Raw genomic sequence first — 15114 nt, forward strand, 5'->3', positions numbered from 1 at the left:
GTTTCATGAAAAAAGTAGTTGTACTTACGTGTTCATGCTTAATTTGTGTTTTCGATGATTTACCTTCTAAAAAAATCTGCCCATGTCTCGCACCCCCAGAAAGGGCATCTCACATTCCCAGAGGGTGCGTGCACCCCAGGTTAAGAACCACTGCTCTAGCGGGCATATTGGCCCACTCTCACACGTTGGCCAGATGTCATGGGAGTACCCACACTTTACCACACCCACACGCGTCGAGCTGTCAAACGACTGTGGTCTAGCCATTTATGCTGTTGGATGGACGGAGGTGGGGCATTCAATGCACTTAGATTTCGTTTCAAGTGCCACGCTGGAAGATTGAACAGGAAACCTCTGGATTGCAATAAACCAGTGTGCTAATGGAAACACTACGGCAAGCACCGGTGCGTGATATATCATCCAATGCGCAGTTGTTGCTGTACTACGCGACCGCTGTCCTCACTTTAGCATGTGAAGCTCTCCCATATCCTCACTTCACCGCGTTCATACTGTGGGATTGTTAGCAGCCTCAACAATGAGGACTTGGCAGCTGTAAGGAGAACAGTCAATGAGGCGCACGTCCCTAACGCATACCCTTTGGACTGGAAACACCAGACATGTTTTTTCTTACTTCCTGAGAACTGATTTGAATTGACACTATTTCCATGCTGAATTTACCATGTCTCGTTGTTGTGAGCTGACATCATTGTGTTCTCACTACTGCCGATGCTATTACAGCGAAAATAACTATTTACATCCTCCTTAAATGAAAAGATTGAAATAAAAACAGTCACGTCAGTTTCACAATTCCTCCTTCCGAACGGGCAATTATGGAAACCAGAGACGCTGAAGAAGAAAAAAAAACTCACTTTAACCAGTGGAATTGGGTCTCTATGCAAAACCTTCCACTTGCGCTATGAAATGCAAAAAATCTATTGTTGCAGTAATCTTATTAAGCATTTATGTATTCTGGGTTCATGACAGAAAATATTTCCTACTCAATGACCACTGTTGGAAGTTACTCATCTCCTCTGGTGGAACATCCCCATTCAGAATCAGAATATTGATTTATACTGGAGGAATCCGATGAGCAATCGAGCTCTTTTTCACAGATGTCCAGTAGGTGTGGATCAGAACGTTACAACAAACAAAACAAAAACACGATAGAAGTGCAAAGTATACGAAAAGGTAAACGAATAACTTTAAAAATATACACAAATAAATCGGAACTATTTTTTTTATTATTTCCCAGGAAAAAGCCCACGGAGGCATTTTAGTTTTTTTTTTCAGAAGCAATCTGGCCACAAAAAAAGGTGGCTCAACGAAGTGACATCCCGTGGAAATTTAGAGCAGCAAAATAAACTAAATAATATTATTCTCATGGCGGGGGAGCGGGGCAGTATATCCTGGAGGGACGGTCGATATGCCAAGTAAACCCCCCCCCCCCGCTAACCGCTATTTGAACTTGCAACCTTTACATTGCAAGCTGCTTGCTCTACCGCTGAGCCACTTGGGCAGCTACATTTATTTAGCATGAATTGTAAATTGTAGTTTACGATATGCGTGTAGAGTGATTTCACATTTGCAATGTATAGCCCATTGTCAATCCACACTGTCTGCATTGGGGTTGTGTTGACCATACCGGACTCCACCACGATGGTCGTATGTAAGTTGACATTCTTTCCCACCATATGTAGCCAACCGTGCTAATCAGTGGTGTCGGTGGTCAGTGTGCGTTGGTGAAAATAAAGGGGTGATGGCAAAACCAGTTCAGCTATCAACCACCCTTGATGCTAGTCATGGGAGGGAATCGAACTCGGGTCACTGGGCTCAGCTTCCCCCCTTCACCTGAATTATGTATAGCATTTGAAGGTAGCCAAAATTACCACTCAGAAAACGGCCATGTTTTAAAATATGATAATTTTATAAACCTATTCATCCATCCATCCAATACATCACCGCTAAATTCTACATATTTATGGCCTTGCAAAACAAAGTCATTGGTTGTTTAAAAAGTTACTGTACAATATTCAAGGAAAAGTGCATACTAAAACCTATACAGCCCAAGCCAATGAAATACAACAAACGCTGACCATTTTGTATTTGCCTATTTAAATATATATGCAAGAAAGTGTGTACGTGTGGGGAGCGGTAGTGAAGCGGTTAGCGCGCTGCCCTACGAAACCAGCGACCCGAGTTCCATTCCCACTCAACGGCCAACAACAGTAACAATTATCTGACATCAGTCCTGGTTTTCCCCTAGGTCGACTCAGCCTCAAATTAGTACCTGGTGCGGCGTGTAAACATCGCCACTAGGGAGACAAAGACGGACAGGCGTGGTGTTGGCCACCCACCCCCTCTCGTGTGCAGTGGTGGCCTTCATAGGTGCTCGCTCACAACAGCACTTGCCCCAACAGTGTGTTACAGGCTATACGGGGATCTTCGTCTTTGTCTTTCGTGTTCAGACGCACAAGGGAGTCCCCCTCCCTGAGCCTGTGCTTTCTGTCAAAGCGTTTAACTTGCCAAGGTCCAGCAAAACCCTCATCATTACTTGCCCGCACGTCACACAACACCAGCCCACTGTCCCGTAGCGGGCATTAGCCTTGGAACAGCGGGGGCTTTGCAGACGCACAGTGTCCACAAACTTGGCCGCCACGGTAGGGGTCAACATCTAAATTACGTGTAATATAAACAGGTAATTCCATTACATTTGTTATCGCCGTTGAGATTACACACCTCAAAGTAATTGTACACCTCGAAGTCATTGCAACGTTTGCATCTACATTAGGCGAGACAGCTCAGTCGTAATGTTTGGTGTCTAGTTACATTATACTCCGGTAATTTGTAACTTAGATTTATTTTGCCCACCGTCCAACCACCCTGTGATTAGAATCGAGGCAGAACACAAGGAAACGTATTTTCTCTCTCTCTCTCTACAACTTAAGAGGGTAGCAGCCAAACGAACGACTGCTGTTGCTGCAGTCAGAAGGATCGTTGTAAATCTAGCACTTGTTTAATAGGCAAAATTGAGCAAGGGGTGGGCAAAAAAATTAGTAAAACACTTCACTGCTTTTCAGCAAAACCCTTATTCTATTATGAAAATCTCGAATACAAAATCTCCATTGGACTATATTCATGTGAAAGCTATTCTGTTGGCAAGCAGACATTTGTTTTCTCCATCTCTGGCCTCTATAAGCACTCACCATGGTTAATCACGTAAGCATGTATAAAAAAAATAACACTAACTAGAACACATGCTACAGATTACCCCAGCTATTCGAAACAAGAAAAAATGGCTCTTGGACAACAAACATAGGCCAAAGCGAAGTTAAAAAAAGGAATTTAACTCGAAGGAATGTTGCATTAACAGCAATTTTAGCTGAGCTCATGTCCTTTCTTAGCATGTGGACATTACAAAAACAACACAATATTTTCCAAAACGGCATGAGCACATATATTTGATCCTTTTTGGATCGTGATCTCACTGTTTCTATTGGTCTCCCTGGGCCTCAATCACCAGGGGAACACCTGTAAGGGGAAGATACTTATTCTGCATTGTGATTACTGTGCAATAAGAGTACAAAGTGTTTTAAACAGCAAAATGGACATTTATATAAATTGTTTGCTTTGCAATATCACCTCTTATAGCTTCACGAGGTGAGCTTTAAAGTAAGTTAGCATGCCTATTACAATTATCCACACAAACTGAAGTGAACTGCAAATGGGAATGTTTTATCTGATGGCATTATAATCCAAGTTAAACATGTTCACAACATTCCAAAGACATGCCCACGTTGTTTCACAGGATGGCACAATGAAGCCAGTTTTCCTAATTCACAGTAGAAGAATAATCAATGTTCTTTTCAAAACCCCTGACAAGAGTTCACACCAGATTATCAAAGGGACACATTAAGAGAGGGCATTTGGTCGATTCCCAAAGGGGTTTCTTAAATCCCATACTTTCATGCCCAGACAAGGTCACCACCACACCCACTGGTAATCGCCTAAGAATTCATTGTTATGCTGGCTGGCCGCTGGAAATCAACATTTAAATTCCTGGTCCGTGAATTCCTGCATGGTATTGTGAACTGCACGTTGTTTGGAGACGGAGACTCGGCGTGGCCACACTGTGCAGGCGGGTCGGACACACATCCACTGGTTCATTCTGCAAGCTCCTGAGGTCTCTGGCTGTCAATTAATTCCACTTGCATTATGGCCCATCTGCAGGCCCAGGGCTGTGGATGTGTACCCTTTGGCTTTTGTAGCTGCCAAGTGCTTTCATCATGCACACTTTTCAGCTACAACATGAGCCCATAATGGATTCACCCATTATATAATTGGAGTAAATCTCCCCCGATGTAAACAATTTTGAGCTCTATAGCCGACTTGGCATGCGAGCTGTGCCATTTGTGGCATGGGCAATTTAACTTAAATATATCCAACGCAGTGCCAGTGCGCACTTTAGTTAAAACAACACGTCTAATCGAGTTAAATTTAGTGGAAACAGCCCACAAATGTCGCACCCATTCCATCGTAAATTATTTTGCATTGTTTGTTTGAAAACATTCGATATGTTCGAAAATGTCAAAATTGTGTCAACATCAATGGAACGGATTCTTGAAACGTTTTTACACTGACATTGGGAAATGTACTGTAATCAATTAAACTTGTGCTAAAACCATTATTTCTTTCTTAAAGCTAAAGAGAAAACGAAAATGACTTGGAAAAGCAATTTAAGTACTTTAGCACGCACATTTAATTTATTCTAATCCGAGTTCGTTAAGAGAGAATGTTGCCACTGTATGCTGGTATTTATAAATCACTCCTAAAAATGCAGTTTGTGTTTTTAATTCTCAAAATGATTTTTAAATTCATTTACATTTATGCAACAATGCATAATTTATTTCCGATTTTTTTTGTGTTATTTAAGAAACGTCATTCAAAGTCAACTATATGTTAAAAAGTATCTACTTAAGCAATAAGAAGTGTACCGGTTCAGAGTGTTCCACTCTGGCCAAATGCTTTCCACCTGTAGACGCTGCAGAGTTTCCCCATGGCACAGCCGTGCGGCTCTATCAACTACCACAATTATTAAAATTGAAAACGGCTCAGTAACACAGGCGGCTAGATCATGGATGGAAATAAGCAATTTTGGCAATCAATTTTTTTTATCGGCAGAAGGTGCATCTGCAACGACACATTCTGTTTGAGTATTGAACATTGAAACTGTAACTAGAAAAAAGCAGACCGGTTTGTGGAATACACAGGTTCATAAAAGTGCTACATGTAAATATACAGGATACGACTCAAAACTATATCTCCACGTATATTTTCCTAACAGTGAGGATTGTAAGATTATACATACCATGAGAATTGCTTCTTAAATGTACAGTCATGAGGCTCTAAATATCGACGTGAAAAAAAAACATTTTGTCGTGAACTATAATTCACTACTTCAACTTTCTAAATTCCCCTCCACCTTTTTCCACCCAGAAGTATAAATAAGTATACCACAGTCGATGTGCTGGTCACGTGTAGTGGGGTAAAGTGTGGGTACTCCCACCTGTTCTAAGATGTCTCTAAAGCTCATTCTAGGGGGGGGGGCTTCCACCAGCAGTGGTGTGAGAAATAAATGTGCACAAAATTAATTCCACAGAATGAACACCGATTCTTAGTCTCACTACACATGCAAGGAACCACTGTAATGAGAATAGTATTATTTAATTGCTAATGAACATATGCGATTCGTTCATGTGACCTCTGCAAGCTACTACCGACACTGTCAATGAACCGAAATGTTATGCATATCATTTATTATTGAATCGAATCACAATGCCATATCATGACAAGTCTTTGAATCGTCATTGCTCGTCTCATAAGTTATATGGTTAAAATATCACTCGCCACAGATGTTAGCCATGACCAGGAACTGAACTCAGTTGCACAGGCTTCACAATGCACATCTGTTATTTTCTTAAAAAGAACTGCAATAACGAAATCTCCAAACATATGTGTCAACTACTGACACTGGACATGTATGCAAATGAGATGTACCATCTGAAAGAATTATCCAGGTGAAATATGTGCATAAGTCTCCGCCCCCCCCCCCCGTCTTCACCCACCCATGCTGGCTAGTGTGGTGAAGTATGGTCAAATAACTCAAACGGCCCGCACGGCGTGGGAAGGGCCCTCATCCAGCAGTGGATTGACAAAAGGTGCTGCGTGTGCAGCTAACAAAAAAATCTTTTCCGCGCGCAAATAATCGCATGATGATGACAATATGATGATGGCGAAAACGTGTTTTTTTTTTGTATTGAGAGCTCAAATCCTCTTTTCTTTCACGTGCCCCCATCAACATTTACGGGTCCTGCTCGGCAGCCACGCAGATTTACATACCTTGGGCGGAATGTTGCGCATGATCTCCCAGCGGCAGGGAGGTGCAAACGATGATGACACGGGACCAACACTCGTTTTTGTGCTGCACCCAAATGTGGCTGCCTGAATTCGAGCCACATTCAATAGCTAAGCGCAAAGCTATTTGGACCGTTTGGAATTAAAACAGTCAAGCTCTTTACATTGGCATACGTTGTGTGTGTACGGCGGGGTAAACTTATCAATGGAGCAGCATTCACATTACACCATGGGTTTTCTTTCTATTTGATCTTTTAAAGGGCCGCTTTTGTTTGGAACTATATACCAATCTATGAATTTAATTAGTTTCATGGTTACTATGAAAAAAAACATCTTCCATTTAATAAAAACAATCCATATATATAATTAATATATCAATTCTCTACTTTTATTTATTTACCACGACTATAAATGTATAAAATCCTCGTGAAATTATGAGACACGTGTGTAAAATAGAAACAGAATCTACATAATACATTTCACAAAGCACTAAACTGGAACTTTCAAACTAAGTACCGTGTCACACTGTGATACTTTAAAGCCACCACACCTGTGGGTGCCCTCACTATTAGAGGCTAAAAGCTTCGTGACAGAAAAGTCTCAAGGAGTCTAAAATTTCAAACGAAAATTTTCACTCATATGCAACAGATTTACGAGAGCGAAGTTAGAGACTTTTCCCCGGCATGTACTTCTCTTTTGCCACAACCTCCCAGACACTGACATTTTCAATAGAAAAGCGACAAGGGGAAAATTCTGACGCATGTTAATCCCCCTCCCCTGAAAAACACACAAGAATTCCTCTGCAAAGGCATAACACATGCGGACTGTGTGCAACAGCAAAGCAGCGTGGTGAACAACAGCACTGCCTGCCTGCCTGCCGCCACGCTTCTCCCCATCTCACTCGGCACCCCCTGTCCACCCCCTCTGACCCTATCCGCCCCCCCACACACCTCTCACTATTTCGTCCGCTCCAACCGCCTACCACTTCCCCTTTCCTTTGCCCCCCATGCCCCCCCCCCTCTACCTCCCCTCCCCAGGAGGTGATTTCCCTTGCTGCCACTGAGAAACCTCACCTACACTAGCCCTCGACGAGCCCTGGCCTCGTGCCAAGCCAGCCAGGGTGGATGCTTATTGTGCTGCGGGCGCCGATGATCGCGTGCACTCACTGCGAGGGTGTTTCTCGTGTTCGGGAGTATAGACACGGAGAGTCGTCGGCCAGGGCAACGCCGACGTACGGGTCAAATCTTAAAAAACGAGCCGGGCGATTACTGAGAGCAGGTCGGTCCCGACGGGCTCCCCCCCGCACGTCACGAAAGACAAAACGCTTAAGCAGTTCCTGGAACACCGTGTGAGCGAACTCCAAACTCGAGCGACGAACATCTACATTCTGCAGCAGATGTGCAGATGTGCTCGGGTGTCCCAATCGCATTCAAGAGTTTGGAAATAAAAACACGATGGAAAATGTCCTGTTGCTTCTGTTACGTGCGTGTGGAGTTTTTTCTGGTAAAGGTTTTGAGGATGAAGGTATTGACCGAGGGAAAAAAAGATGTAAGCTACTTAGAACTAATACGCGAGATGTTTGCTCAGCCAGCCCTTAAATGAAATGCTGGCTGTGGCAGTAGACATCATTATAATCACAACATCTACTGTTGCTAACTTTGTTTTCACCTCATATGGAAAATTATGTAAAAGCCCCATTTCGTATATCAGCACTGCAATGTATTCACAGTGATCCACTTCGTAGAACTCACTTCACTGTGAATCCAATGTCACATGACTGCGTCCTTAAACAAACATTTTCTATTTGCTGGTACATACATTTCATCCATCACTTGGATTCCAGCGCACATTGCAATAACCTCAGGGGATAAACATTGTGAACCCCGTGTAATGGACCAGTTAAATAAAATCGTTGGTTGCATTGTAGATAAGGTTAAGTGCAATATAAACCAATAAAGAGCAGCATGCAGCGTTATGAGATGCGATCACATTCAGGCGTTCTGTAAATTCAAAGAGTAATCATAACTGTAATTATATTATCAGCACGGTCTACACTGATGAGCAAAATGATAACACTCTGGAACACACACAACGTGCATAATAGTTGCCTTATTCCTGACTATTGCATACAACATAGTTACATATGCATGTACGTACAATTCTGGAAACCACAAAACTAGCAGCAGCAGTAATTGATCTCGCACCTCCGATTAACACGGGTGGTTACGTACAGTGCGAAAGAAGTTCAACATACATACATGTGTAATGACAGGAGAGCCTACATGCGCTGTGAGTGGACTAGTGGCCACGGGAAGTAATGTCAGAAGAGTCAGACTGCAGTCCGAATGCACTCGTGGCCACGGGAGGTAATGACAGGGGAGTCAGCCTGCAGTCCGAATGCACTAGTGGCCACGGGAGGTAATGACATGGGTGTCAGCTGTGAGTGCGAAGGGACTGGTGGCTACGGGAATGTTCGAGAAGGGAGCGTGGTTAGGTGACGAAAGAGGACGGTGGAATCTGCCGGTAGAGCGAGCGTCCAGAGTCAGAGAGAATGATCGAGAAGGGGGGGCGTGGCCTCGGTCGGTATATAAGGGAGATGCGCGGGAGACTCGGGGTTGTTGCAGTGGGGTCTCCGTCTGATGTCAAGTGAACGTGTCTTCAATAAAGTGCCATCTCAAGAAAAAGTGTGTCAAGTCGTTGTTACACATGCACACGATCTGTAATGCACTTTGATGCTCTATTAGGTCAACCTGGTGGTCTACATCGCTAGTTCTCAGAGTGTGGTCCATGGACCACGAGGTTGCCCGCGACGCTCCTCCAGGTTGTCCGCGGGGCTTTGATGCGAACGCATGTTGATCCGGACAATAATGGCAATGTTTTTTACCGTTTGTTTTGGACGTCAATTCATATTTTACTCCTGATATTTCATTTAAAAATGAAGTTAGGTAAACTACCCTGATTAAACTACCCTAGCCCTAAGGTGTAAATGCCTATGCACCTCCCCCCACCTCTAAACAGCCTTTGAGCTGTGTTAAAAAAAAATTGTTCTAGTAATACGAATCCTTTTGTATTTCTGGTATACAGAGAGAGAAGTTAATGCGTTTAGTCACCACGAGCGGGGGGCTGGGTGGTTGGCATCGGCTGAGTGGTCCGCGGGTCAAAAGAGTTTGAGAAACACCGCTCTCAAGGAAATATGAGCAGACCTCCAATCTGTCTCCACATACGAATAAAAAAATATTTTAAGTCCATCTTCCGATCGGCTTTTCAGACCAATATTATTCAACAGCATTTGTTTGGACGAGCAAACCCTGCACCGGTTTCGACCTACAGGGTCTCTCTCATCGGCGGTGTCAGGCTTGGTGAACGAATGTTTCCGAACTACCAGATGTTTTCGGCAAGGGCACTTGATCTAAACTATGGGGGGGCCATGATCAATGCAACAACAGCAACAAAAGCAAGTGACGGTTTACAGGAACTCGTTACGCGTCGGTGGTTTACAGATGACATCTCGAGGACGTGCGAGGTCACGCGCTTACCCAGGTAGGGGATGCAGGGGGTCATCTTGAGGCTCTGGATGTACTCTCTCAATCGCGCGTGGTTGTCCTCTTTTGACATCAGGTAGTCGAGCTTATCGAAGGTCGCCTTGTCCCTTCGGCTCAGGCACTGGGCAGTGGAGAGGCAGGGAGGGGCAGCGAGGGCCAAGAGGCAGATATTAGTGAACGGAATCTGCACACACACAAAGACCAAACTACAGGCTCTACTCCAATGATGTATTATTGATTGGTAAAGTTTATCCAAGACCTTGGCCAACACTGATCGTGTGATATCGTGCATGATACACACAGTATTATTCCATTAAAGTGTATTAAAGTACGATGATCTATTGTTGCGCAGCATTATACCATACTTCCACGACCACCACGCTGTCTGCAATGTCCAGCATGGAATTTGGTCAAAAGACTCCGCGACCCACACAGGGCGGGCAGGCCCCTAGCCCAGCAGCGGATAGATACAATATTTTGGATGTAGCATATACAAATGGTCCATTATAATGAGGATTATTTAATTTCCTATAAAATACAAAAATAAAATCCTCAATTTCACAGCACATGAGAAATCTGGCTGGATAACCGTAAAGAAGTATATCACCTGAAATTGAGAATACAACTCGTCCAAAAAGTCAATGCTTTTGTAAAGTTCTCTCCACCAATATGCCAAGTATGTGCATGGCTAAGAATAGGAAAGAATGCAAAAGCTTTGCTACTATATACCAAGTTGATTCACCATGCAAGAAGCTACTTGAAAGTTACAGCAGAATTCTTTGACACAGGTAAATACGTGGTAAATCAGAAAGGTTTTAATCCTAACAGTTCAGATTTTAATGTTTTAAACCCTAAAACCTGAAGTTCAATGTGATATATATATATACACAGTGTTTATTTGAGCACATTTTTCTAGTAAAACGTGGAAATATATTCAAATGCCAAGGGCTAAATTCCTGCTTGACGATGAGTCAACGCTGACAAATACAGCAAGATCTTTGAGAAATTTAGACAAATAGTAACATTAAAAACAGGGCAGCTGCATGTATTCAGGTGTCTTTTGTTTGCAAGTCTTAAGTTCCACACAAGTTCAATGCTACAGAGATTATTTAGCTTCACTTCTCATTATTTAATTTCATCAATGAATTCCCACTGGATGCTAAACAATACCCAAAAATGTAATAATATAATGTGAACGCTCAGATAGATAAAAGGAGTTATTTGTAGTCTGTGTAAATAATTCAGGGCTGGTATATTGTTAAAACCATAATAAACTTTAGCTCGATCAGTGTTATATGAACTCCCGTTGTCATATATAGCTAGGTTATCATTCAGACTTAAAAAAAAACAAGAATAGAAAAATCTTACTAAAATAATTACAGTTTTTCCCCATTTCACACTCGTATTTAGAACAATGCATTTTACAACAAAGACTAAAGCAAGTTTAAAAGAATGAAAAACATTTCCAGGTTTGTGCAGATTGTGGACAGCAACAAAAACACATTTTATTTGACCCATTACATCTGCAATTGTGTGAGTTATTTGTCAACTCAGCTGTGGACGAAATGCCACTCACATTACATAATTTCCTGTCAGTGTAATGCCTTCCCTTTAACAATTATTCTTTCACAGTTTGTTTATTACTCTAAGCTTTTCTTTCACAAACAGATGTTTGCAGTTTTCATCAAATGGGGGAGAGAGAGAGAAAGTCTCCTTGTAACTACGAACACGAACAGCGAACAGCAGCAGCAGGTGGCTCTCATACACACAATCTGTCTGCGCACACGCAAAGGGCGGTCTCCGTCACACAGAAACGTAATTGTTTTCACAAAGAAAAAAAAAAGAGAAAAAAGTATCTGTAGCATTTCCAATGATGTAGCGCCTCTGACCAATTCAGCCGGAATTGCGCGCAATCTCATCGGCTCTCGGTTGCTATGCCGGATTGAACCTGCATTGAACCTAGATTTTAAGAATATTCTGTCAAAAAAAACACTTTAATAGGAGCCTAAATTAAAAATTTAGAGTAATTCTAAATGAACTGTATCAGTCTTCTCTATTCATCACTCTCACCTCTTCGGTGTTGCTAACGATTATGTCTTCTGAATTTCTTCCTTCGTTTCATTTCAATGCAATGTTTATTTGTTACAGAAAAAAACAATTCCATTTAGCCAGTTACCCAGCGAATTTCAGTGGCAGTGGCCCACAAGCTGCTCACAACGGAGTTATTAGAATAAAAACGGAATTATTGTTGGGGTGGAGAGGAACCCAGCCAGCAGTCAGCCAGGAAACTCCAGGCATAGATGTTGTTTTAATCATAGTATGATATACAGTGTAATGGAACTCTAACACTATAAATATGATTGTGATACTGTGTGGGCAGTGGTGCATGAGCACAAACAACATAAATGCAACACATTTGCCAACAATATCGCCTCAAAAGGAAAATATAGAGAAAATAGGTGTTGTGGGGCAATGGCACATCAAGAGGCCAGATAGACTGATGAACACTGTAAAGTTTCGATTTAAAGCTTTCGTGACTGCAGGGATTCATCTTCTTGGTTCTTTCGGTAAAGTCACGTAGAAGGGAAATAATAAAATAATAAAAATCTAACATAATAAAATAAAAATTCTCACGACGTTTCAGCCACAACGCAAGCAGCCGTCCCTCAGGTGAAGAACAGGTCTGTCGGGAAGACAGCGTCTGATTTTATTATTTCCCTTCTACATGACTTTACCGAAAGAACCAAGAAGATGAACACTGTAAGGTGTTTTCCGTTGAATGAAAGAGGTGTGGCCACTTACCGCCCATGTTTTACTGAGGCGGAATATTGGAGCGCTGAGGAGGCCGGAGATTACTGCCATGAGGGCGTGGAGGTTATTTAGCTCGTAAAGTTTCTGCAACACAGTTAGAGGGGGCAAGGCATTTTCAGGTCAATATCAGAGCATTTCAGAGACATCACGAGTTACATCGGCGCAAGTACACAGGACATGTGTGGATGTCAAGGGGCTCAATTCACTTGGCGGTGTGGTGCACATTTAAGACTGGCGGATGGCTCCCTGACTACTGAAGTCAAGAGAAAGGGGCATAAAACACAATGATTAAATCAATATAATTTGTAAATCTCATCCCACGACTCTGCATTCTTAATTACGCATAGCCAACAATGTATATTGAATGGTATTGACCATTAGGAAAAACACGTATTTGCGTAAGACATATAACCACACGAGATAAAGGTCGAAGATGATTGCTGGTAGAAAAAAGACCAAAAGGGTAAAAGCTCTTAAAAGATCTACCAATGAGGAGATGGAGCGAATCACAACACACGTGACATGAGATAATTTCACATGCTTAGTTGAATGTTGATAGTGGATTTGGCAATAATGCCTTGAGCTCACAATGGATTTCAAACATCTCATGATAATCAACATTTTGGTGATCATGGCAATATGTGGAATAAAGGTGTACAATTAAATAAGTCACTCCAAGACAAAACTAAATCAATGTGCATCTTTGCTTGTGGGTTAAAAGGTCTCACTTTGGCGATCTTGATGAAGTGGCTCAAAATTTCAGCTCTGATTTTGAGAGTTTGTGCTTCAAGTATTTCTCGAATTACCCAGAAACTGACCTGGAAAACACAAACAAACACACACACACAAAGATCATGAAGTATTAAGTTGTGCATGATATTCTTTGGGTCTTTCGGTAAAATCACGTAGATATGTTCAAAGAAAATAACAAAAAAAACTACGACGTTTCGATCGCAACACAACCTATCTACGTGATTTGAAGCTTTCGTGAATGCAGGAATCCATACAAAGTCACGTAGGTACCTACGTGACTTTACAGAAAGAACCAAAGAGTATACTATCTACGTGACTTTACCGAAAGAACCAAAGAGTATGAATTCCTGCAGTCACAAAAGCTTTAAGTCAAGATTTGTGCATGATAGTACATGTGTTTATATATTCACTGGCATGGCAGAAAACTACTCATCAATGGCACATTATTTAAAGTGACAAAACGCGATGCGATTAAGCTGGTGTCACGCACTTAAATGAACTCTGCGTACAAATATTGTGACTCCCTGAAATTAATTAAGAGCATTTCTACGAGCCAATTTGTTTTAACCATTAATTAAAACAGGAACGGTATTTCCTCTTCAATAGCTCTTTACTCGAATCACCAGTGCGGGGCACAATAAAACAATATGGGACTGTATATTATGTTTTATTTTTATTATTTTATTACTTCCCTTCTACGTGACTTTACCGAAAGAACCAAGAAGATGAATATGGGACTGCTTTCACTGTACTGTGATAACAGAGTGGAAATGTACGAGACTCAACAGGAACCTTCATTCCAATGCAGGCATAGTTGTATGTGCAGCTGTCGATGTCTCTCTCACTCGCACTATTGAAGGGCTTTCTCTCTTCGAGAAATATCCCATCACACACACGTCTTTAGCGTGGGAATATACTTGCATTTAGGACGTGATGGATATTTGTCAGAAGGGACAAAAAATTGTTTACAAAAATTTGACCAAAATATATAATTACTCACGCAATATGGAATGTCCTGTATGACTAGCAGAAAGCACTTCCCATTTATTGTGAAAACAAAACCTTTGTGTACATTAAACATGCTGAGTGCAAATATGTTTGGCTCCTTACTAAGATGTCATTCACAAGAGTGAACAATTGACAACCACAAGCGATGTTTAATTCAAAAGAATAAGTCCCAAATCTCAAAGATTTGCAACTTGCATGAAGCCCCCACTGACTGAATCCTGGAGACATTCGTTCAACATGACGAAAGGTTAAAGTTGCTTTGACTGCCCTAAATTATCAAAACACTGAAGCCAAATCTGTGACGACGGTAATTCACAGTCATACATGAGAGCCGCATTTCAATAACGTAAAATACTATTTCTAAGGTCAAAAGCATAATTTCAATTAAAAACAACTATTTAAAGAACTCCCAACATAAGACAGCGCTCTTCAATGGGAACACCATACATGGATATAGGAAAACACAGCTGCATGCTCCTAATAAACACAAACGTCACCACAGCGTATGCGGAGCCTATTAGAGCTGCCAATCGTTACACGCACATCCGTCTGCCTATGAAGCGATGCTCACAAGGTTACGCACATGAGTGTT

At 41.9% G+C, this 15114-nt stretch overlaps 2 protein-coding genes across 6 annotated transcripts in view; one reads left to right on the top strand and one right to left on the bottom strand.

Moving 5' to 3' along the window:
* The window catches only part of LOC133341828 (synaptotagmin-2-like), a 389152-nt gene that overhangs the window by 106447 nt on the left and 267591 nt on the right, over positions 1–15114 (top strand). The window lies entirely within an intron of this gene.
* Positions 1–15114, bottom strand: part of LOC133341821 (ras-specific guanine nucleotide-releasing factor RalGPS2-like) — a 210483-nt gene that overhangs the window by 85273 nt on the left and 110096 nt on the right. For all 5 annotated transcript variants that reach the window (XM_061550583.1, XM_061550582.1, XM_061550581.1 and 2 more), the window contains exons 7-9: positions 13490–13579; positions 12753–12845; positions 9945–10071 (exon numbers count right to left, since the gene is read on the bottom strand). In XM_061550583.1, the coding sequence (XP_061406567.1) occupies positions 9945–10071; positions 12753–12845; positions 13490–13579 (310 nt within the window). The remainder of the gene's footprint in view (positions 1–9944; positions 10072–12752; positions 12846–13489; positions 13580–15114) is intronic.

Source organism: Lethenteron reissneri, chromosome 12, assembly GCF_015708825.2.
Source record: "Lethenteron reissneri isolate LAM-NWPU_2019-01 chromosome 12, ASM1570882v1, whole genome shotgun sequence".
NCBI lineage: Eukaryota > Metazoa > Chordata > Hyperoartia > Petromyzontiformes > Petromyzontidae > Lethenteron > Lethenteron reissneri.